At 36.2% G+C, this 25,954-nt stretch overlaps 2 protein-coding genes across 2 annotated transcripts; both read left to right on the top strand.

The window, feature by feature from the left end:
• The first annotated feature begins 4,017 nt into the window (after window positions 1-4,017).
• On the top strand, window positions 4,018-6,460 carry LOC149398473 (squamosa promoter-binding-like protein 7). The gene is made up of 3 exons (XM_089614594.1): window positions 4,018-4,451; window positions 4,690-4,811; window positions 6,036-6,460. Exons 1-3 carry the CDS (start codon window positions 4,018-4,020, stop codon window positions 6,365-6,367), a joined length of 888 nt encoding a protein of 295 aa, XP_089470720.1. The 3' UTR covers window positions 6,368-6,460.
• A 12,076-nt stretch (window positions 6,461-18,536) lies between these two features.
• On the top strand, window positions 18,537-23,242 carry LOC149398472 ((-)-germacrene D synthase-like). Its single transcript, XM_089615468.1, has 7 exons — window positions 18,537-18,676; window positions 18,792-19,071; window positions 19,149-19,530; window positions 20,448-20,666; window positions 20,772-20,907; window positions 21,558-21,806; window positions 22,696-23,242. The coding sequence occupies exons 1-7, from the start codon at window positions 18,584-18,586 to the stop codon at window positions 22,987-22,989; spliced, it is 1,653 nt and encodes a 550-aa protein (XP_089471594.1). The 5' UTR covers window positions 18,537-18,583; the 3' UTR covers window positions 22,990-23,242.
• Window positions 23,243-25,954: the final 2,712 nt, after the last annotated feature.

Genomic DNA, 25,954 nt, shown 5'->3' with positions numbered 1-25,954 from the left:
CTCGCTCTCATTCAGCGAAATGTCTAATCCAAGTAGAGATTGGATCACGGAGAATAATCGGGTGACATTGTAGTAGAAAACCGGTGTTAACGAGTTTATTCGCGCTGCAAGAAGATTCCCTAACGAAAAAGCCAAATATCGGTGTCCTTGCAAACCTTGCAACAACGTGAGATGGCACGACATCGGGGTTGTCAGGAATCGTTTGCTGAACAAGGGGTTTACCCCAGGCTACACAAAATGGTATCATCACGGCGAGCTTGAGCGTGTCGTCCTTCCTCATGAAGAAGATTCCATCGGAGGAACAGATCAGAGAGGAATATGAGGATTGCACGGTGCTGTGGAAGATATCAGGGATCACGAGGATTTCGACGATGCTACGGAGCCGACCCAGAACGAGGTGCGTGCAGAGGAGCAAGTGGAAGACCTCTTCGCCGAGTTGGAAGCAGAATTGTACCTTGGATGCAAAGAGTTTTCTTCTTTGTCCTTCTTGGTTTCGTTGATGCACCTCAAAGTCACGAACCATTGGACGAACAAGTCGTTCACAGAACTCTTGCAGCTCTTGAAGAAGTCTCATCCAGCTGGTAATCGAATTCCGGAGAAGCAATACGAGGCAAAGGCGAAGCTGAAGCGTTTTGACATGGGATACGAGATGATCGATGCGTGTATTAACGACTGTTTCCTATTTCGAAAAGATCTCGCGGAAGTCGACGTGTGCCCAGTATGCAACGAGAGCAGATGGAAGCCAACTGGGAAAATGATAAAAGATTTTGCGATATTTTCCCCTGAAAGATCGATTGAAGCGGTTGTAAGCGTCTCGACACACGTCGCTTCTGATGCAGTGGCACGAAAGAGATCGCGTCAGGGAAGTTGGTGTTCTACGACATCCTGCGGATGGTACGACGTGGAAAAACCTGGACGAGAGATACCCAGGCTTTGCTGCAGAGCCTCGAAACGTGCGGCTTGGACTAGCTGCAGATAGATTCAATCCGTTCGGAGAAATGAGTTTATCGTGAACTTGCCGTCTTGGTTGTGCATGAAGAAAGAGTACTTGATGCTGACGCTTTTGATCCCGGGGCCTCACTCACCAGGAAAGGACATGGACGTGTTCTTGCAGCCAATTGTCGAAGACGCGTTCCAGATCCAGTGGTTAGCGAGCTACAAGCAGCGTTGGCCGCACAACAGGCTGCAATGGAAGAGATGAGGCGTGAGCAACGAGCTCAGATGGAGGCGTTTCAGCGACAGTTCTTTGCCTACACACAGCAGCATTCGTCTCCCATGCAGACATCCCCTGCGATGCTGCACCCTGGGACGATGCCGCCATCAGCTTCAATGCCGAATGTTCAGACGCCGCCATCCGCTTCAATGCCAAATGCTGTTCAGACGCCAGGTTCGGTAGAATTTCAGCGACATCGTTCGAGCGGCAGCGCACCAGGCCGCCAAGGCGCACGAGGAAGATCTGGCGGAAGAGGAGGCCGTGCATTCCAGAATTGGAAGACTTCGAGTGAAAAAGGGAAACCAAAAGAATAGATTGTAATTTTTTTAATTTATTGAACGTAAATTATCAAATTTTATGAATTTAATATTAGAATTTCTATTAAATTATTTATATAATTATTCTAATTGATATTATTCAAATTATTTATTTAATTTAACAAAAAAATTAAAAAAATTTAAATTATAATTTTTAAATTATTAATAGGCTGATTCTATTAGAATCAGCATTTTAACAAAAAAAACTACAGACAATCAGATGCGACTAGTCGCATCTGCTACCTTTGCAGGAAAAGTATCAGATGCGACTAATCGCATCTGATTGTACTGTAACCCGCCAAAATATTAAGAGGAGAATTACTATCAGATGCGACTAGTCGCATCTGATACTTTTCCCGCGAAGGTATCAGATGCGACTAGTCGCATCTGATACTATAATTCCCGCTTTAATATCTTATTTTGGAGGATATTTAGGTGCGACGTTTGGTGCGAGAAATCGCACCTAAAATGTCGCACCTGATAGTGATGACTTTCAGGTGAGTCAAGTCGCACCTAAAAGCATCAGGTGCGGACTTTCAGATGCGACTTTGTCGCATCGAAAGTCGCACCTGATGATACTTTCAGGTGCGACATTGGTGCTTTCAGGTGCGACTTTTGTCGCACTTGATGCTATCAATTGTACTAGTGTAGTTAATCACTACATAAATGTTTAGAAATAGGATATTAGTAGTAGTACTATGAGAAATTGCCCCATTTGTCACAAATTTCATAATATTTTCTAATTTTCCATCAAAAGACTAATTTTTTCCAAAATGCCACCATCTATGTCAACAATGTTGACATCTATTTTTGCATTTCACTATGAGACGTCAACATTGTTGACATAGATGTCAACAATGTTGACATCTCGGTGGCATTTTGGGCCAAATTAGTGTTTTGGTGGAAAGTGAGAAAATGTTATAAATTTGGTGGCAAATGGGACAATTTCTCTAGTACTATAGCAAAAGGAGCAAAAAGAAACTATCAAATACCATCTCCGACTTACATCATTAATGATGCAATTTTTGCATTAAAATAGTACAATTTTTGTACCAAAATAATTTTTATTTCCAATCCACAACATCATTCTACACACACAAAAAAAAAAATTATATTTTTATACTTTTCAATATTATATCTTATGATTTTCATATAGACCCTTGTTTAATATTATATTCGAGTCACTTGTATTTTATTAAATATTTATTGTGGTTTAATTCAGGTAGTACATTATATATTTTATGATTGTTATGTTATTTACTTTTTTTAGTTAATGATATGTAATTTAGTTTTATAAAATAATTAAAATAAGTCAAAATTATAAAGTATATTTTTAGGGAGACTTTTTTGGCAAATAAAAATATGTTGCGCTCAAATGGCGAGGATAAATAGTGTAACACCAAATATGTTGGGCAAACAATAGTATGAGTTGAAATAAAATCCTCACTAAAACCATCATTTCCACACTAAAATATTGTGGGTTGGAGTAAATAACCATAAAGGACGCTAAGTCGTACAAATGACAAGTATTTAGATAATGCTTATGATAGTGGTGATTGATTTCCGTGACGAAATTGTGCATGAAAGTATCAGATTATTACTAAACTGATTTCCGATGCAGTGTAGAAGACAGCACAGTACACTTTCTTTCGAGCGGCGACCGTGGTTATTTACGACGATGCCAATTCATGTTGATATACTGTTAATAATCACAACCAGTAAAAAAGAAAAAGTGAGTAAAATAGTCTAGTTCTGATTTTAAAAAAAGAAAAGAAAAAGAAAAAGAGTAAAATAGGCTAGTAAATATAATGCGAAAATAAATAAAACAGAAGTGTTTCCTTTCGCATTACCAAATCTGAACAGTTATCTCTGATCCTTCTCGAATCATATCAAATCCCATCCTCTCATATCCAATCATATCACCGAATTCTAAATAGATAAATTTATGTTTTGTGAGTCTGTGACCATCTTCGGAGTAGGGTTTTTTTTTTTTTTTTAAATAGTAATGTATTCCCGAACTGAGATATTTTTCTTTAGGGCTCTCTCTCTCTCCCTCTCTCTTATTTCTTGGCTCTCACGTGCAATCCCAATAATGTTCTCACGTGCAGCCCAACAACCTCTCGATAAGACACACCAAAACTTTGCAGCCCTAAAAAATTACAACCACACACGTAATCAACAATATCCAAACAATGACCCATAATTAAGCGAGCAAAACCCTCTCTCTCTCTCTCTCTCTCTCTCTCTCAACTACACACGTAATCAACAATAATGTTTCGCTCTCGAAATACATGTATATATAAGACCACATACGTAACACATAGGGATAGGGCATGCATATGAACACATGTAATCTAAACAAAAAGATATATATAAAAAAAATACATAGTTTTCTTCTTTCCATATCGTCGTACGCCTAATAAGAACCTTTCACACAACACAAATATAGCAACAAAGAGAGAGAGAGAGAGAGAGAGAGAGAGTATGATGGAATTCGGTGGAAGCAGTATGAGCAACAACGGTGGCTCTATTATGGGATGGGTCGACTCATGGGAACTCAACAACAACACGATTCCTATTCCGATTCCAATCCCAATCGCCACGTCATCCGGCTCAGCCCTCAGAGCGCCTCGGTCACTTTACGGCCGAGGTGGGTCCCACGAGCCGCCGGACCCACATCTCGTCTGTCTCAAGCTCCTGAAGCCAGATGACTACTTCGAGGACTACGAGCAGACGATGGCAATAAGGAAGAAGGGAAAGGCCGTCGCCGATGTTCCCAGGTGCCAGGTGGACAGGTGCCACGTGGCGCTGGTGAACGCGAAGGACTACAACCGGAGGCTCAAAGTGTGCGAAGCCCACTCGAAGGCCGCGAAAGTCAACTTGCTAGGGCTCGAACAGCGTTTCTGCCAACAGTGCAGTCGGTCAGTCTCAATCACTCTCAAATCACCATGTACTTTCTTTGGATGTATAATATTTTTATGTTTTTGTTTTTTAGTGGGTCTAAATGAGTCATTTTTAATATTGAGTTTTTTTTTGGTAAACATATAATTAAAATGGGAATACCTAGACCAGAGTATGTTTATTTATTTTGAATACCTAGACCAGTATAATTAAAATGGGAAGTGTATGTATGTATGTGTGTATGTGTATATATAATAGATTCCACGTGGTGTCGGAGTTTGAGGAAGCAAAGAGGAGTTGTAAGAGGACATTAGCATGGCATAATGAGCGCAGAAGAAAGGGCTCTCTCGAATCTATTACCACAAACTCTTCTTTTCATGGTAAACCTTTTCCTTTCCTATTATTATTATTATTATTCATTTTCATTATTTTCTACCAAATTTATAAATCTAGCGATGAATGGAATGTGCAGTTAGTAGCCGTTTGACAGAAAAAATTGATCTCAACCGGAAAGTTCATAATTTTTTTTTTTTCAATACTTCTTTCCTTTCTCGGTATATGCCGAATCAATTGCAATAGTATGGAAGAGCTGAAAACTTCTCAAGTGACTTTATTGCTTAAAGTTAAAAAAAGCAGTACAATTCATCATTATAGGTAGCCTGGAAGTACGTCCCAATTTATTATCAGAGTACTCTCTCTCTCCCTCTCTCTCTCTCTCTCTCTGTCTATATGAAAGGGGGAAATGACGTATTTGATAAAAGCAGTTTAAAAAAATAAATTTATTTGTTTAAATGAGCTGAGGAAGTTCTTAGTTGGTCGCAAATAATTCGAATCAAATAAAAAAAAAAAAAAAATTCCATATAAATTGAGAGGCAGATTTCGTAGATTCCAGATAATGAACTTAATGCTACTTTTCCAAAATAAATTTTATTTGGAAATCTCTCCTGCCACCTTTATAGTTTATAAAATCCAAACTGTCATCAATTATCCTAGCGTGTATTTCCATCAAATAATACAATAAAGTATAAAAACATAGGAATGTACATGGCTACACCAACTATAATATTTATTATAGAAATTATCTAAATGTCTCCTCTGTTTTTGTTGGATCGAAATGCAAATGATTATTCTCATTACGTCTAAAAATATCAGATCTCTCCCTTAGAATCAATATTAATATCAAGTTTGTATCCATTTATATTTTATTGACACAAATACAACACTTTATATAACTTTTTGTGGAATATATCAGTCTTATATATATATATAAATATATATATCTTTAATATTAACAGGGATTTTAAGAGATATATTTGATATTTCTAATAATTATGAGAATAGTCGTCCCATTTGGATTAAACACGGAAGATACACATGATATTTTCCATGATTATTAATATTGTCTGCTTCATAATTCACCCATGAATTGTTGTTGAAACTTTTGTAAGAATATCACGAGAGTACACACATAAATAATTAATGTCTTATTAACAAATTCAAAAGAGACTTAGAACCTAGATTAAAACTTTTCTATTCTTGTTTTTTTCCTTCTTCCCACAACTAACTAACCACATATGGTTTATTATGATTATTATCACTTATAGAGAACAATAAGATGGTGACGTTAGGAGGGGTTTTTCCGTACATGTATGAGCACAAGACTGCTCATTCTCTTCTGTCATCCAACGAGGCTGCCACGTGGGACATAGCTTCGGAACTGGCGCTGCGAGAGCTCATAGCTGAGACCCGAGCCCGCCAGCTGGAAGCTAGCCACGGACACCATCCCGGCCATGTCACGTTGGACCAAACGCAGGCTCTGTGCTCGGCCCCGGTTTTCAGCTCTGGGCCTACTATTGGAAGCCACGTCGCCACGGCCGAGACGAAGAAGAGGGTTGAGATTTGTGGAACTCTTTTTAACCACACACACCTCTCTTAAGCTATCTCTCTATACTTAATATTAGTTAGTTATATCGCGTCTTTGTTAAGAATTAAGAAATATTTTTTTTTTTTTTTTGGTCTTTTTCTCGTTTTTTTGTTTACATGTTATTTATTTATTTGAACGGCCCTGGTTTAGACATTGATTCAAACAGTATGACCAGTTTCTGGTCTCAGCTTGTACCGGCTATTGCTTGTAATGTTCACGTGTTCTTCTATAATTATTAATCCAACGTGTTGAAATTTTACTACTTAGTCAAATATTTATATTACCAGTTTATATATAATTTTATAAACAGGTCGATAGCCAACAGTTAAAAAAAAAAAAAAAAATTATCTACCTGGGCTGGAATTCGAATATATGATGCTAGACGTTTTACGTGCAATTTTCATTAGCCTAAAATAATATGATTGGGCCTAGTGGGCCAAGACACGAAAATAAACGAAAGGGAATCCTTTCTCCCAATCCCAAATGACTTGTAGTAGCGGGTATTCCTATATATATATAAACAAGTTGTTATATATATATAATTTCAAGAATAACGGCTGTAAATAATGTAGGATATGGAAACCAACGATTGGAAGAATTGAATTGAACATTTCGCCCTTAAATTACCTTTTCATTCCTCTTGCAGACTTCATACACTCAGTCACAACTAACGACCTAAACTCTCTCTCTCTCTCTCTCTCTCTCTCTCTCTCTCTCTCTCTCTATATATATATATATATATATATATATATATATATCTCTCTCTCAGCTCTGAACTTCATGGTCTTTGTGGACGTGAAAAATCAGTTAAAAGCAGTCTCGACTATTCGTGACGAAAATAAATCAATTTAAATTTGTAGAGATGAGCCTCAAAATTTTGTAACGAGATTAAACCCATGCAATTTCAAAATGATGAACTAAAACTCGTAAAGGAATAAAATGGACAAAGGTGGCTAAGAGCATTTTTATTAAATATCATAATGATGAACAAAAGGTTGTACGCTTAGAGACATGGACTCAAAAACACAAAATGAAAAATGACAATGATATTGGTAAGATGTAACGTGCATAAATATGTCCCGGGGGCCTCATGTTCAGTTTGCTGGGCGAGCTGACCTTCCTTAAGGTGAGCTCGCGAATACAGATCGAGCTGACATTCGTCAAAGCCAGCTCGGACAATTCAATCATTCTTCAGGACCTCGGGCTCAGTGTATGCTACATCCACCATGTGGCCTTAATAGACTAATTTCATGGGCTCGGGCCAAATTGTTTTAAGTTTGGGATTGAACAATTGCATGTGAATGGGGACAGAGTTCCTCCACTCTGTTGTTATTTGTGTAATTGACTTTTTTTTTATTTGCAAATCTGTCTTGACAAGATGTCTTGTATCATACTCCTTAAAATGTTGAGACGTCTTGACCGCTGTCTGTATGATTTATTATTTTGTGAAGTTTTCAATTTTATCAAGATTGTAGGCGGAAGATCTTCTACGAAAATTTTCTACGTGAATAGGAACAGAAACTCTATTTCGACTTCAAGAGATGTTGACCACTTAAAAGAAATATTATGTTCTTGGTGTCTTTGACGCATTTATTTAAGCAATGAGGATTCTTAGACGTGCAAGACTGACGGATTGAGAAGTTGGTTGTCGGGTGTATGTGGTGTTATTCTCTAAGCGCTATTCCCGTTTTCATTGAGCGTTAGAGTATTGTTTGAGTTTTGTATTTCACGATCATGTATTTACGGTTTTTGACATTGAAGATAACAAACACTTGGGAAAAATCCTGCGTCATCCCAATCTTTCTCAGGATTAAAAGAGACAACAAGTGATGTGTCATCCAAGATTGTGGGAGGTGACCACCCATTGATAATAGCTTTCCAAATTTTGTTGTCAATACACTTGAGAAAGGCGCATATGCGAGATTTTCAGTACAAATAATCTGTCTCATCAAGCACCGGTGGACGATTTCTCATTTGTACAATCCTCGATTGAGCCGATTGGTGCCTCTCTGATAGTACGTCGAGTATCTCATTTTGTTCGATCTCTCTCCACTATTACAAATACTAGATTACATGACAGAGTTTAGACGAAGTTTTTCCAAAACCGTCGTCTAAAAGTCATATATCTACCATACGACGACGAAACGTGATTCCGTCGTGTAAAATGTGTTGTTTGGTGACGACGGTTTATCCTTCCGTCGTATGAAGAGTGTTGGTGGGTGAGTTTAAAAGACGGGAATAAGTCCCGTCGTATAAAAATAACGCTTTGGTTGTATTTGGTCGCAACAAGAATTATATCATCATGACTAGATTGGTTGAGGTGTTTAGTCAACGACGGAAATTATATTCATCGTGGTAAAAGTGTGGTAAACTGGCTTTTCATCGCGATTGGAAATCTATCGTCATGACGTGGAATGATTCTACGACGGAAGATATGCCCGTCGTGGAATAATTTAAATAAATAATAAAATTTTAAATTTTTTTTTTCTGGTTTCGTCATGACATAGAATTTTTCTGTCGCGGCGGGACGTGATTAAATGACGAAAGAATTACCTGTCCTGGAATAGTATAAATAAATAATAAAATTAAATTATTATTCTTGTTTTGTCGCGACTTGAAATATTTCCTTCGCGAAGTGAACTGATTCTACAAAGAAAAAGATGACTTGTCGTACAAATCAAGTTCTTGTCACGACGGAAAATTTCCATGTCATGGTGAAATGGTTTTAAAACAGTTTATACACTCTATTTTTCTAAAAAAAATTCGAATGTTTTATTCTTTTTCACAGCCCTCTAGTTTTTCGCCGTGATCACCCAAAAAATCTCTCCTTCTTCTCGCCATTTCTCTCTCTCTCTCATTTTTCTCCCTCTATCTCCTTGTCTCTTCCACTATCCCGTGGTCACCTCCGATGTGCTCGTCTTAGCCTTCGCCATGCTCGTCACGTCTCTCTCTCTCTCTCTCTCTACATGCTCAATTGGTATGCCTCCGTCCTTTCCTCCATGCCAGAGTTATTTCCTCTGTCTCCTCCACCGTGCTCGTCATCTCTCTCTCTCTCTCTCTCTCTCTCTCTCTCTCTCTCTCTCTCTCTCTCTCTCTCTCCCCCCCCTCTGTGCTCGACTGTTACGCCTCTATCCTCTCCTCCGTGTCGGAGTTTCCTCTGTCTCCACCATCTCTCTTGGTTTTCTCCCTTTGTCTTCGCGTCTCTCTTTCACTCCTCTGTGGTCGCCTCCGCCTTGCTCGTCACATCTCTCTCTCTCTCTCTCTCTCTCTCTCTCTCTCTCTCTCTCTCCCTCTCTCTCTCTCTCTCCGTTTTTCTCTCTCTACTAAGGTAAGAAACCCAAAAAATATTCAGTTGATTTGTTTAGTTTTTTTTTTTTGTAATTAGGATGTGATTAACGGTTGTAGGATCTGATTTCCTTGGTTTGATTTTATATCTAAGTAAAAATTTATGAAATGTGGATTTTTTTTAGGGTTTAATTAGGGGTTTTTATGTTGTTCAAGCTTGAATATATAAATTGGTGATTGGGTCTTGGTTTTTTAGTATTCCAATGATGGATTACATGTTCGATTTCCAATTCCTTGCTTAATTTGTGTTTTTGGCTGTGAGTGTCAGAATATATTGTATATTAGTTTATGGTTGAATTGATTATGATTTTATTGAATAATTGTGAATTTGATTTGATTGATTTATGAATTTGGTTTGTGAAATAGTTTTTAATTATGTTGACGCTTATTGTTAAATCGGTTTGATTGAATTGTAATTAAGTTAGATAGAATTGATAGAACTTTGATTATGGTTTGATTAAATTTTGAAAGTGATTGACTTATGAATTTTGGTTTGTTAAATAGTTAGTGTAATTTTGATTATGTAATTGTGGTAAGAGAATGTAGTTTGTGAAATAATTTAGAATTGTGTCTTATTTTGTTTAATCTTGTAGGTGTGACCAGGGGATAGCTCAAGAGGGTGAGGCAAGCACCGAGCAGATGTGGAATATTCCGATGACGGTGTTGTGACATATAATAATAATTGTGTTTTCGTTAGCGAGGAGGCTCAAGACTTCAAAGACATTGGTGAGCCCTTCTACAACATCATCGAAGAGCGCAAGTGGAGTAAATTTTTGCGTGAAACCAAATTATATGGCTAACATCAACCTCACCCTCAAGTTACGTGAACTTATCAAAGCCCAAGAAGGGGTGCGTGTTTGTCCGAGGAAAGAGCTTGTACTTCACCCCTGAGGAAATCAACGATTACTTAGAGACTCCGAACATCTCATTTGAAGAAGAGTGTTAATTACGCCAATTTCCTTGCGGGAGGATCGGGTGGACAAGTTGAGTACGCGGCCATGGCTGCAGCTCTTGGTGCTTCGGGTGCGTGATTCATAAGCAACGGACCGAATAAGGGGAAATTCGAGCGAGCGAATTTGACTACGTTCGCTAAAGTATGGATGTACTTTGTATGTGCTAGTCTCCACCCGATTAGTCATTCCACAAAAATTGACAAAGAGTGCATGAACATGTGCTATTGCATTACTCAAGGACTATCCATAGACGTTGGTCGCCTTATCAGTGAAGGGATGAATGCCGTGAGAGTTGAGTCTGGTAAAAGTCTTTCATATCCATCCATCATCCATGCTTTTGCGATTTAAATGGATTGAGACTAAAAGCATCGACATGGTGAAGCCGGTACCGAGTTTCATTTATAAGCTAACAATCTCCAAGTTTATAAATCGCCACGGTTGGGTTTAAGAAGAAGGAGACTGCGACAACACGCCCGTGTTTTTGCTTGAAGGTACATTTATTAACTTTTAACTTTTTTTTAATGATATACTCTAAATATTTGTATTTAATTGACTTGAATCGTTTTTGCTCGAAGGTCCTCCGAAAACAAACCCGAATGCCACCATGTACTACTTCGCTTATGGAATCCATTACCTTGTTAATGGATTCCAACACTCGGAGCGATATGCGCGGCAACAAGCGGACTACGGTGCGCTACACATAGAGCAACTCAGGAGCTATATGGGAGATGAGGCATCAATCAAACGGAGCTGGTTGTATTTCTATTGTACCTTATGTACGTTGATTATGGAAAATCACCACCACAGTGGCCCCCACACATAACCAACACAATGGGCCCCCCACATGCCTCCATCACGAGAGTGATAAAAAAATAGTTTATTATGGTTTGTTGTGATGTTTAGTACGGTTCTAAAACTTATATAATTAGTTTAATTTAGTATCGTTCAAGAACTTTGTTTAATTAACTTGTGTTTTTAATTGTGATTTGTATTATTTTAGAATTGGATCTAAAACTTATTAGTTTAATTGGATGTTTTGAATTTATGTTATTTTATTATGGATTTGGATATATAGTTATGTATAGATTCAAAGTTGTCATTTTGTTTGCAAGTAAAAAATAACGTTTTTAGTGACAAATTCGCGATAGACACTTCTTTTTTTTCCCTGCGACGATTATTACAAAGGAAATATTGTGGATGATGGTAAGAGATTTGGATGCGAATCCATTACAAAAAAATATTAAAAATAAAATTGTAAGTGCTCATTGGTCATGTATAGTAACTTTGTATGATGGTTTTAAATTATGATGCACTTTATTTTTCAGGAGGACTTACAAAAGCAAAAAAGAAAATGGATTGTGGGTACCGGCCGAATATTCGAAGGACATCTTGGAAGAAGCTTTGGGATCCAAAGATTATTGTGGCCGGCTCCAAGGACAATCAATTTTTTTTACGCCTACAAAGTATTGCACTAGTCTCACTTCCCCCAACAATGAGTTTAGCAAGCTAAGAAGTGAACGAAGTGTGTTTCAAGCGCTCATGTTGAAGTCATGGAGTGCTTCCGTCGAAGGTCCTCTTGTCCATGAATCGGGCAAAGAAGCATCATCCGTTGAAGAAGATGGTGCAACAAATTAACAAAAAAAAACGTTCATGTGACGAATGACGATGAAGATGATGTTGATGCGACAAATCAACAAGACAGTACTGATGATGTTGCTCGGTCAATCTACATTCGCCTAAATTTTTTTTTTTTGATGCCATCTTCAGATAAAAGTGCGGTATATTTTCTTCAACTCATTGACTCGAAAACAAAGAAACTATTGAGTGTTTCTAGTGGCCAAGCTTATTTGGCTCACAAGGAAGTTCAAAAATTACCATTAGGGCCGGGTAATGTACGTGTAACCATTGACGTGGCTTTTTATAAGAAAGCTCGTTTACCAGTTCCGACATTAATGCAAGTACCATTGAAGAAGTAATCGGGGGTTTCATAGAATGGCCTAGAAAGTTGTTAAACTTCGAGACAGTCAAAGAGAGGTGCGGTTTGGACCCCGTACAACCCTCGAAGTTTGATATTGCTACTGAAGCTAACAAAATTGAAAGCAACAAAGTTGCGTATGCGTTCATCCTTCCGAAGTTTTGATTCCTAGCCCAATACGCCAACCGATCAATGGTAGATCCGAGAGAGTAATTGACGTCGAGGTTTGCAAGACTCTTTCTGCGATTGATGTTTCACTAAATTTTGATGACATACAGAGGTTTTGATGTGTGAAGAACTAAGTCGTCCATGCGTAACGGTCTACATGAGGTAACAAAATTATGTATATTGTTTTAAATACCCACAATGCTTAATTTAAATTTATATTTTCAAACTTGCTAAAAACAAAAGTGGAGCAATCCAAACTTGCGAACAAATTTCATTTTGTGCCTTCAAGCATGAGTTCATTTATTGCTGCCAATGCGACCAACACATGGAGCAACGACATCAACAAGTCAAGAAGAAATTGCGTGCGAGGACAAAGATTTCTCATTTCATACAATTTCAATGTGCATTGGATGCTTATATTTTTGAACCTTGGAATTGTAGTGGTATCTTCTTCGATCCATTAAAGATTCATAAAAAGCCTCCTCTCGGCTTAGAAGAGTTGATCACACGGTAAACTATCTAAATTAATTATAAGTAAAATTAGTAATAAGTATATAAATGATAAAGTTATACTATTTGTTTTTCTTTTTTTCTGAGTTTCATAGGGTTTGCAAAAGTTTCAAGGTTGATCAAACGGAGGCTAAAGAAAATGGAGTATTTACCATGTCTAAAGGACATCCAAAACAACCAAGAAATACGGAGTACGAATATTATATTTTTCTATACATGCGCAATGTCGTCGATGAAGGTACTAAAAAATTTCAATAAAAAAGACATTATACACAAGTTGATATTGGTAGTGTTAGAGAAGAATGGGTGAATTATAATACTTCATTTGTTGATTTTGGAGACTTAGAAGCCATATGGTGTTTCTTCCACCCGATAGACGAAATAGTTTAGGACATAGTAGCTTAGTCTTGTTTTTGTGTATAACCTATTTTGATATGATTTTGGATATGATTATTAAAAGATAGAATACGTGGATATAGATATATGGATTTGAATGCGTGTATGGATATGGAGATTTTTTTAATATTTGCAGGTTTTTGGCAAACCGCAAAACGATGGACACTTGCATGAAAACTGAAAAAAAAAAAAAAACCGAAATTCAAGAATTACCATGATTTAAACAGTACCCGGCAACGATAAAAATACCAGGCACGATGGCGTAAATTTAAAACTAATTACTTAACAACCAGGTTAGTCTTTTTTCTGTCGTATAAAATACACATTCCCGTCGTATAACATACAATAATGGTATCAATAATCGCCACAACGGAATAAAATCTTGTCGCAATGAAAACAGTGTTATCTTCCACGACGGTCTTATTCCGTTGTGGAATCTCCATGAATTTAGACATCAGGTCGTCACGACGGATATAAATCGCGTCACGATGTAGGTTGAACATTATACGACGAATAATGATCGTCGTATAATCCCTGTGGCATTTCCCTTAAACACGTCGCCACAGATAAAAATCATGTCACGACAATATACAAATCTTCATCGAAATTTTTCTTCATATTTTACTGAAGTATGTCACGAAGCAATATTTCTTGTTGCGGTGAAACGATTAAACGACGGTTATTAACCATCGCAAAAACCTTTCGTCACGACTTTGGATTGAATCTGTCGTGACATTAGAGATCGTTGTCATGGCATGGACTCTTGCGCAACAATATATCTCTTTTGAGCACTTTCAGTGACGGAAAAAGACCGTCATGGAAGTTGAAAGTGCCAATTTATTGATACGTATCTACTATTAAGGGATTTTAGTTTGGGAAAATTAAGGGTTTTAAATTAGGAAGTTTAAGTTTTAAGTTAAGGAAGTGGGTTTTTAAATTACGTATTTTATTATTACGAATTTATTTAATTAAATGCTTTTATTTGGAAAGTAGGAATAGGGTTGTAAGTGACCTATCTATAAATAGGTCTTTTCATTCAATAAGAAAGGGGCCTCCAACCAAATAACTTAATCTCTCTCAAGAACGAGAAGAGGTTAGGTTTCGGTGGAGCTTGCGTTTTTTTTTTACTCTTCTTGTTATTAAAGATATAATCACAATTGCTCCCGTTACGAGATCCAAATCCCGGGCCGTATCAATTTTGGTATCAGAGCCGAATCTCGAAATAGGAGCACCAATGGAGGAATTCATGGCAGAAATCAAGAAAATCATGGCTGAGCAAGCCACATCTCTAGCAGCGGTCGCAGCAAACCAAAACACGACGACCGAAACCCTAAAATCCGTACAGAACGAGATCCAGACACACTCTCTTCGTCTGGACGAATTAAGGGCCCAAGTGTCGGGATCTGCTCCGCGAAAAGTAGCAGATGGCGAACCAAAAGAGGAGTCTCGCAGAGCAGACCACGGAAAAACTGAAGAGGAGTCACGAATCTCCCCAGAAAACTCAGATCGCAACGACTATCCGGACGAGGGCGATGACTTCAATATCGCGTTTCAATCGGGAAGTCGTGGAGCTGGATCGAACGGACGTGCGGCGGGGCAGTTCGTGACTCGCGGAGGATTAGGGTTCCGAGATAATCCACAAGTCGAACCACCCGCGGGGTTTCGAGGCAGCGCCAACCGTGAAAGATTGCAAACAAGTGGCGACATCGGACTACGAGGTGGCAGCTATGGTCAGAGCGGAGGTGTCGGCGCCAACACCAGTGGTGGAGGAATGGGTCGCGGAAAAAACGCCGGAGCAGGTGGCAATAGGTGGGACGCGAGGAGCTGGGAAACAAGCTATGAAGGACCCCGCAACTACAATGACGAACGATATGAAGACGCCATCGATTAGCGCGCAACAGGTGGTTCCGGAGGGAGACGCGGGTACCGCGGTCCAGGTGAGTTCAAACCAGCTCGCCTAGATTTCCCTACCTACGACGGACTCGGGGACCCGACCGAATGGCTCCAAAAGGCAGAGGATTTCTTCGAAGACCAAGGTACGGCTGATGATCGAAAGGTCCGACAAGCGAGCTTCTGCTTAACGGGCCCGGCCTCAGGGTTGTTCCGCACATTTCGCTGATTATCCGCCCAGCCAATCACATGGGCCAACTTCACGGAGCGATGCGTGAATCGCTTTGGACCGCCATCCAGCATCAACCCCCTCGACGAGCTCACATTCCTTCGGAAAACAGGGACAGTGGACGAGTACTGCATCAAGTTCGAGGCCTGCCTCGGACGCACGGCGAAAGTAAGAGAAGAGTCTGCCATCTGGCACTTCTGTGCGGGGCTCGCCGATACCATTCGCCGGGAAGTTGAGTACCATAAGCCGGAATCGGTCTATGTGGCCATGAGTTTGGCTCGAAAAACTGAACTGAAGTTGCCAGACGACATAAGGGAAAAAACATTTGGCGGCTTTCCTGCTCCGAGGGCTTGTTCGCCAGGACAAGGTACAGGTTTTTCGCAAGGCGGAGATGCGTCTAGTGGGTGGAAATCATCAACGAAACGTGGTGAGCCTCAAATCTTCAAGAAGATCAGCTACCAAGAGATGGCTGATCGTCGTGCAAAGGGGCTTTGCTTCAACTGCGACGAGATGTTCACTCCCGGTCATCGCTGCAAGAAGTTGTTCTTCCTTCAGTTGGCGGAAGAGGATTGGAAAGTGGAAGACGGGGCGGTGACTTGAGCTTGAGGACAAGCTCAAAGAGGAGGAGGGGAGTAATGATACGTATCTACTATTAAGGGATTTTAGTTTGGGAAAATTAAGGGTTTTAAATTAGGAAGTTTAAGTTTTAAGTTAAGGAAGTGGGTTTTTAAATTACGTATTTTATTATTACGAATTTATTTAATTAAATGCTTTTATTTGGAAAGTAGGAATAAGGTTGTAAGTGACCTATCTATAAATAGGTCTTTTCATTCAATAAGAAAGGGGCCTCCAACCAAATAACTTAATCTCTCTCAAGAAGGAGAAGAGGTTAGGTTTCGGTAGGTTTCGGTGGAGCTTGCGTTTTTTTACTCTTCTTGTTATTAAAGATATAATCACAATTGCTCCCGTTACGAGATCCAAATCCCGGGTCGTATCATTTATTATGCTATTTTAGTCTTCCTAGTTTTATATTTAAACGACGGAAAATAACAGTCGTATAAAAACATTAAACGCATTTTCATCGTTTATACTTAATATGACAGAGACTTACACGACGGTCAAAGATCAACGTGAAATCATTTAGACGATGGTTTTTTACTGTCATTGAATCCAATTTTTGTAGTAGTGTTCGTAGATTTATGAGCACTTGGATCTCCAACATATCTTAAACCCAAGGACTCAGAGTAAAGAACTAAAAAAAATAATCTTTTTGGAATGGTCTGTTCCCTTTTAGGATGGATCGTTACGATTGCATAATCAGAATGAACGGCTGAACCGAATTCCGCCCCGTTCCAATTTATTGTTTTCTGTCACCTTAGTTACTTTTTTCCTTCTAATTTTATTTTCTCTATATACTAAACTAAGGAAACATATATATGTCCCATAATCGTGCACATTTCTTGTACGTGATCTGATCCTCGTATTACCAATTTCAAAGAGATATTAATTGTAACATCAAGTTACTTTATGTATAAGATAGTTCTCACAAATTTCAACGTGCCAATCGCTATAAGTATACTAATACATTTTAAATATTCCTTTCCCAAACATAAGACGAAAAATAAATTTTGCATTATAACTCGGATTAAGGCATGTGAACATCTGCTGGAAACCTTATCATACTTTATTCAAATATCCTCCATTCAACATATAAAAATAAAAATTTAATATAAAAGCGTTGTATATATCTTGAGATGACTGCATGAAGATGACATTTGAACTATAACATGAAGTGCAAGCATTCAAATGATGTTATTTACATTGATTTTTTCTCCAATGGCTTCCTTTTGACTAATTAAACCATGCAGACTTCAATATATGCGAATGTCACGGCTTAGGTGATCCTCAATCCCCTCATTAAACTATATCCGAAATTACTCAAGAGTCATTTACTCTTTTGTTCATTCTAAAATACAAAATGTATTATCTAAACGTTGAAATTGTTAATTAGGCAACGTTTCAATTATGCTTGTAAAATAGTCAAAAAGGATAAAGTAGCAATATTTGTAGATTTATTATACCAAATTTAACCTTTTAATTATTTTAAATTCAGAATATAATTTTTTTCTTAAAAATTAGTAAACTAATATTTAACTTTTTAAGTTTTGATTACTTATCCCATTTTATAGGATTCAGTTAGTTTTATGTCATTTCATCCATCCACTATTAAGATTTAAAAACTTAGGCAACATATATATATATATATATATATATATATATATATATATATATATAAAGTAGAAGAAGGACCTTCAATCCATCCACTATTTATGAACAGTACTTTTGTTTTTTTTAAAGAAAAAATATGAGATTCGACCTTAAACACAAGTAGTATTCATTCGTACTGTATATTTTATCAGAAAGATAAAAATGTCTTCAAAAAATTTTAAATATATTTTTTTTAAACTTAAATATTTTTAGACATTTTTCTGTATATTTATTCCTCTAAATTAACTATATTAATTATTTCGTAGCAACGCACGGGACGGACCGCATGTATACCATAATTTCGAACTTTTCTCGTTCCTGATCTGATCTTCATACAACCAATTTTAAAGAGAGATTAATTGTAATAAAAAGCTATTATGTATGTCACAAAATTCAACGTGCCAATCCCTATAAGTATAATAAGACACCAGCTAGCTCTGAACACAAGATCTCTTAATATATTTATCCCACTCCCAAATCCAGGACCAAAAATAATGGCTACTTCTGAACAAATTATTCGGCAAACAGCGGATTATCATCCAAGTGTTTGGGGAGATTATTTCCTAAAATATGCTCACGAATCCATGGTACGTGATATTGTTATTATTTTATAAGCAGCAAGTTCAATATTTACTACAAGAAATTATTGCGAATAATTCGACCGATATGGTTTTGTAGTGATTACCCTTTTATTTTTTTTAGGAAATTGACGGTGCAACTGATCAGCAAGTCCAAATACTGAAAGAGGAAGTGAAGAAGATGCTTGAATGTCTTGATCTGTCAGTACAGAACCTAGAGTTAATTGACGCAATTCAACAATTGGGTTTCTCGTATCATTTTGATGATGAGATTGGTGAGATCTTGAGGAAAATGAAAGATATGAGTGTTGATGAAATCACTACAGAACCTTCACTACAGAGCCTTCATAGCATTTCTCTCTGGTTTCGTTTGCTTCGACAAGAAGGGTATTATGTATCCAGCGGTAATATATTCGCTTTAGAAATATTTACGAAGAGACTTGACATAATATTTCATAACATATTTAGTGTTGATACACAGACGTATTCAAGAAGTTTACGATGGAGGGAAAATTCAAAGATGATCTCACTAATGACGTTCAAGGAATGTTAAGCTTATATGAAGCTGCACATCTCATGGTTCACGGAGAGCCTTTGTTGGAAGAAGCCCTTTTGTTCTCAACAGTTCATCTTCAATCCTCATTAATGTCCACCAAATCAAATATGAACTCATTTCTTGCAGCGCAAGTCAAGCATGCCCTAGAGCAGCCCGTGAGGAAGGGCTTGCCAAGAGTGAATGCAAGGCACTTCATTTCCATATACCACCAACACCCTTCCCACAACCATGTTTTGCTCACATTTGCGAAGCTAGATTTCAACATTGTGCAAAAGGTGCACCAGAAGGAACTTAGCGAGTTCACAAGGTAAAATAATGGAGTAGTTATTTATATTTTTATTGGGTTTTGTATCACATAAAAATACACACTTTATCATATCTATATACATATAGGATTCATTAGATATATATGTAGTAGGGCCTTATTTACAATTTTAATTTGCCATTTAGCCAATTTTCAATAAGTTTTTAATAAATAGTCATGACCAAATATATATATATATATATGGTAGGTTTAAATCCTCAGCTTAGACATTTACAAAACGTTGATTATTTATCTAAAATTTATAAAACGTTTGCTAAATTAGAAATCTTAAAGGAAAAATTATACAAAATAGGCATTTGAAACTTATTGATTAGCAAAATAGTCAAAGTTTCAATTTTCAGCAAAATAGCCAAATTTACGTTTTCAAAATTTTTTGACACCTAAGATTAAAATTTTTGACGATTATTATAAGAAATTTATCACTTTCAAAAAAATTAATCTTGGGAAAAAAAAAATTGAAACCAGATTGCTGCACATTTTAGCTATTTCGCTAAATTAAGATAAATTTTGGCTATTTTACAAATTTATAATTTTAAATTAGCTATTTAACTACATCACCCAATTTTAAATGGCTAATTTGTTAATTATTTGATACATATATCTATATGGTTGGTTTAAATCCCTAAATTGTTCCCAAATTCAATTCACGAGAAATTAAACCAAAAATCAAAATAGCAAGCATACTTGAATATTGATAACATAAATATTAAGTAATTAAGAACCCCATACCTGTTATTTAATAACGGATACTTATAGTTGATAATAACTAATTTGACCCATCATATCAAATAATGACGTACGACTCAACACATTTATTAACAACCTCATTAGTCACGCTAGCATCTATGTCATAGAATAAAGCATGCAACCAGAAATTAAGATACAAGATTTTTGTTTAGGTGGTGGAAAGATTTGGAGGTGGAGTCAAAATTATCTTACGTGCGAGACAGACTAGTGGAGTGTTATTTTTGGATCTCTGGAGTGTATTTTGAACCCAAATACTACGTTGGAAGGAAGATGATGATTAAAGTATTTTTCATGCTGTTGATCATAGATGATACATACGACGCTCATGGAACAATTGTTGAGCTCCAGCAATTCACGGACGCTATCCATAGGTAATTTGTTTGTTACATTATATAATATTTATCGGAAACTAAAGAAACATAATACCAGTATGCATTATTTGCTTCGTTATTTTTCGTATGTGCTATATTTTCTAGATGGGATATAAGCTGTCTAGGTGATCTCCCGGATTACATGAAACAAATCTACAAGTTAGTGATCGATACACACGACGAAATTGAGGAATTGCTCGATGGAAGACATTCTTATGGAATTAAATATGTTAATGACCTAGTAAGTCAACTATACATGATTTATGCATACCTAATTATTTCAGAATACATTGCGATTTATTATCAAAATTAAAAAGATATAGTAAGTGAATTGGAATTAATGCTATATATATATATATATATATATATATATATATATAAATATATAATATAAATTTTGTCAATGGTAGAAAAAGTACACAATGGATGATCAACCGACAATGTTTCTAAAGTTACTCGTGAATTTCAACTGATCAGGCTCACCCTGAATCTTAGTCCCTCATTTTCACTTAAATCACTCCTCAAGTGTTTTATTCATGTTTACAACATTATGCGATCTTTACAATTTAACGAAAACCAATCCTATCCTCTATCCCCCACAAATAAAAGGTTCTAATATAAGACAAAGGTTAATCGCACTCAAAGAGATACAAGTTTATTCTTTAAAACCAGTAGTTGCACAACATGCTCGATGAATTCAATCTAACCTAATCTACCAAGCAAACTAACCTATTTTTCCAAGATATTAGTAACATGTCGGACATTTTGGAAACAGTTTTGCCAAGTTACAAATTAGCCAATCAACTTAACAACAAAGTCTATAATTTTTTTTTTTTTTTGTGTAGAACTGTCACCAAACTAGGTATGTAATATCGTGGGTGTTTTTATCAGATGAAAGAGCATGTCCAATCATACTTTGGCGAAGCGAAATGGTTCCATGAAAGTTATGTTCCAACGGTAGAGGAGTATATGCAGCTTGCTTTGGTAACATGTGGTTTTTGCTATCTTACAATTGTTTCTTTCCTGGGATTTGGAAACATTGCAACGAAGGAGGCCTTTGAATGGGCATCGAAGTACCCAAAAATGGTTCGTGGAGCATCAGTGATCTGCAGGCTCATGGATGATATTGCTGGCCACAAGGTCGAACTCCCTTTCGTTTTACAAAAAATATATTAAATCTTATATATGGTTTTTGCACTAACCTTTTTTACAGTATCTTTTTTCGTCAAATAATTGATTTTGTAGAATTTTAGTCATTTTCGAAAGAAATACGAATTTTGGATATTTGATGGAAAAAGAGAAAATGTGTAAATTTTTCAAAAAATGTGTATGCATTTTGTAATATTTTATGCAGATTTTATTTTATCTGCATAAATTTAATGTACTGTTTCTCAACAAACTAATTATATATAAAAAAAAAATGCTCCTATGACTTTTTGAAGAAAAAAAAGTAGACATTTTTGTAGTTACCACCAAAAGTACTCATATCCATGCATGTCTATTTTCTAACAACTATTTATATTCATAAAAGTCAAGAACTACTAATTAATACCTTAAAATCATGTAAAAACAAAAGTAATTACTTTATAATTTTACAAACTATCATCAAAATAAAACATAACTCTAAAAATCTAAAATTGTTCAGCTCTCATTTAGTATTTTTAGGATAAAAACATAATGGAATTAATTTACTTCATAAAATTTTCAATTTACTCAAATTTGAGACTAGTTGTTTAGAAGTTGAATTTCATACATAATATATATAGAGGTGATGAAATGCTCTGAAACATAAGGTCCATAATTTTTTAATCAATCCTTTTCCAAAATTTGTAACACATCCATAAATAAAGTAATCTATATGAAGCAATATTGGGCAGTTCGAGCAAGAAAGAGGGCATGTAGCCTCATACATAATATATATAGAGGTGATGAAATGCTCTGAAAGGTCCATAATTTTTTAATCAATCCTTTTCCAAAATTTGTAACACATCCATAAATAAAGTAATCTATATGAAGCAATATTGGGCAGTTCGAGCAAGAAAGAGGGCATGTAGCCTCATGCGTGGAGTGCTATATGAAGCAATACGGGGCATCGGAAGAAGAGGCATATACCGAACTTCACAGGCAAATTGCGGAATCGTGGAAGGATATAAATGAAGAGCTATTGGAGCCCATGGCTGTCCCTATGCCACTCCTTACTTGTCCGCTTAATCTCGCACGCTTCATGCATGTGTTTTACAAGGGCAAAGACAATTTCACTCACTCACAAGGACTAATGAAAGATATGGTTACCTCTATCCTTGTTGATTCTATTCCCATGTAATGTACAAGCATATACATATATGTATATATATTATTGTTTGTATATTGAACACTATAATTGTGTAAAGAAAATACCCTTAAGAACGTGAGATACGCGAGATATATGTAATTCTCGGTTATAAGAGAAATATATTTGTTATGTATGCTACAACAGTCTAAGTTTTATGACTTGTTGGATAATAATTCTCTGTAAGAATAATGCCAGGAAAGAGATGAGAGTTATACACACTATATGATTTAAGTTTCATAACAATTTTTTTATTTTTGGAGAAGTTTATTTACAATGTTACTCTGGATTATTTTTATTTCAAATGCTTATTCAGACGGATCTGCATATATCTTGTCGTATATATGTAATTCTCATCAGTGTGTAGATAATGGGGTGAATATAATAATAAAATGCACAGCATATATTAAATTGTCGTTCGTTTCACATAATTAATCGCATGTATCTCATATACTTTAGCGGAACTGGACACAAATATTAGTAAAATGAATGTTTTTTACCATAATCAAGAAATTTTTATTTTTTTAACAATTCTATTTTTTATTCTTGTCAATATATTTTTTTTTTCTCATTTATTGCTTTTTGTTTTCCCATTCTTTGTCTTTTTTTGTTTTTCTTCTCCGTCCTCTCTCTTCTCTTTCGGCGAGCTCCGCCACAACTCCCCAGGCCTCTTTGACGAGCACCGGCAAGACACAACGTGGTCCCCCACAATGGCGTTCCTTGTTTTTGTATTCTCTTTTACTGGGTTTGGTAAGGTTTTATCGGATGAAAAGTTATGATTTATTTTCTTTTTCTTTTGTTTGGTTGCTTGTTATCTGACCAAGGCATTTTAATATCTGGTTGTTTGATTGTACAATTGTCAAGTTTGTCATTAAAAAAAAATTAAAACTAGAATTGTTGATAAATTGATCATTAAATTCTGGATTTATTGACAAACTTCTCATTAAAAAACAGTTTATGTGACAAGATTATCATTAAACCAATTTTTTTTACAATTTTTCCTCAAATACTAATCTTAATGATTTTAAAATACTTTTTGTGACAAGGTTTATATAAAAATATTATTTCTAACAACTTTATAGTTAAACTCTGGATTTAATTACAAACTTTCCATTAAAAACTGTTTTCGTATAAGCTTGTCATTACAAATATTTTTCTTAGATATACTTGTCATACTTGATTTAGTGACAAACTTGTCATTAAATAATAGATTTAATGACAAACAATTTGATTTAAAAGCAGTTCTTGTGAAAAGCTTTTCATGAAATATGATTTTGTAAGATCAAGTTTGTCACAAAAAAAAAGCCATTTTGTTTGACAAACTTGACACAAATACAACATTTTATGACAAATTCCTAACGTCATAAACTTATCATAAAATCAAAAGTAGAAACATATACTTTCAAATTTTCCTAACATTAACCTTTTTAATCTTTTTGGTTTTTAATTTTTGTTAAGAAATTCGTTGGAACTAAGACAAATAACACTTTCGGATGTGACTTTTGTCGCATTCAAAAGGTAATAAGTCGCATCCACTGGATGCAAAAAAGTCCGCATTTGATGCCCCTGGATGCGACTAGTCGCTTCTAATAGTCCAGGTTTTTGGATACGACAAGTTGCATCCATTATCGCATAAAAAAACTATTCCACCATATTTTATTTGGCGGGATATTAGACTATCGGATGTGACAAATCGCATCCAATTATCGTCAAAAGGCAGGAGCTTTTTGGATGCGACTTGTAGCATCCAATAGTCTTTCCCGCGTTGTGGCAAACAGAGTCTTAGATGCGACTTACAGCGGTTGCTTTCTTTTTCATTCAAGATTCTGATTATCATGGAAAGTATTAAAGAAATATAGGACTAACTTTGTTGTTCATAATGCATGGTCTATGATGCTTTTCCTAGATGATTTGAAGTCCATTAAATGAAGAATACCAAGAATGAATGATTCCGAATGAGCCGTTGTTGCGATTTTTACGCGCGCAAGTGCACGTGTCGCTCAAGTAATATAGTGAATTAAGTACGAGTGTCGATCCCACGAGGAACAAGCTTAATTAATAAACAAATCAACTAGCACGAATTGAACTAAAGCGGAGATGGAAAGATGTCACAAATTATTGACAAGTTCTAACGCAAATAAATAACAAAATACTCAAATAAAAGTTGTAAGCAGAAAGAGAGGCTAAGGACCAAGGTTTCATGGACGGTTTGGATACACGAATTTGACGCAAAATCAATAATCAACTCACTACTCTTTGCTAACCATACTCACAAAAATAATATTCTTAAATCTCTCTCGAGCATCTAACAACCTATGTCAAAATTAGGAAAATCTTCTCTCGATCTCAATCCCTAACAATGGCATGCATTAATATCAAGAGTATTCACGCAATTCTATGGCAACCTAACTATCTCTAGCCTAGACATGCATCATAGTAATTCAAACCAAAACACTAACAACCTAATCTTTCTCAAACATCAAGTTGTAGTATAAAATCATGAACAATGTAGCTAATCTCGATCAAGCATTAAAACGGATTTGAATTAAGCAAAGTAGTAGAGAATGGAAATTGAACTTCAATATACTAAATCATATCCATAACCGAATTCTAAACCCGCTACGCCATAGTCCTTAATGGAATTAGTTCATGGCGTAGCGAGAAAACAAAAATAAAATAGAAGAATAGGAAGAAGAAGAAACCATAATTAAATACTCAATTGTAAATTAAAATACGGGAGTTCAAGAGTAAAGGAGAAGAATAAAACTGTATTTGCCGCGAATTGATGAAGAACGGCTCTCCTCTTTTTCTCTATCTCTCCCAAACACTAAGTGAAAATAATAAAAAGTGCTAGAAGTCCCTAAACAAGAGATAGAGAGGTGTATTTATAGGCCTAGGTCGAAATCCTTGGGTTTCTCTTAATTTTCGAAGCAGACAGGGTAATTAAAAGTGATCCAAC

The sequence above is a fragment of the Urtica dioica genome, chromosome 5 (genome assembly GCF_054948205.1).
Source record: "Urtica dioica subsp. dioica isolate 48M chromosome 5, U.dioica_male_clone48M_v1_H2, whole genome shotgun sequence".
NCBI classification, from domain to species: Eukaryota; Viridiplantae; Streptophyta; class Magnoliopsida; order Rosales; family Urticaceae; genus Urtica; species Urtica dioica.
The sequence above is the reverse complement of the archived record's forward strand: the minus strand, read 5'-3'. Positions and strand labels throughout refer to the sequence as shown.

Bases quoted from the DNA above. Each gene is read 5' to 3' on its own strand.
- LOC149398473 (XM_089614594.1), top strand. From the start codon at position 4,018: ATGGAATTCGGTGGAAGCAGTATGAGCAACAACGGTGGCTCTATTATG. The intron at 4,452-4,689 runs GTCAGTCTCAAT...TATATATAATAG, and splicing joins TTCTGCCAACAGTGCAGTCG to ATTCCACGTGGTGTCGGAGT. The intron at 4,812-6,035 runs GTAAACCTTTTC...TATCACTTATAG, and splicing joins CACAAACTCTTCTTTTCATG to AGAACAATAAGATGGTGACG.
- LOC149398472 (XM_089615468.1), top strand. From the start codon at position 18,584: ATGGCTACTTCTGAACAAATTATTCGGCAAACAGCGGATTATCATCCA. The intron at 18,677-18,791 runs GTACGTGATATT...TATTTTTTTTAG, and splicing joins AATATGCTCACGAATCCATG to GAAATTGACGGTGCAACTGA. The intron at 19,072-19,148 runs GTAATATATTCG...GTTGATACACAG, and splicing joins AGGGTATTATGTATCCAGCG to ACGTATTCAAGAAGTTTACG.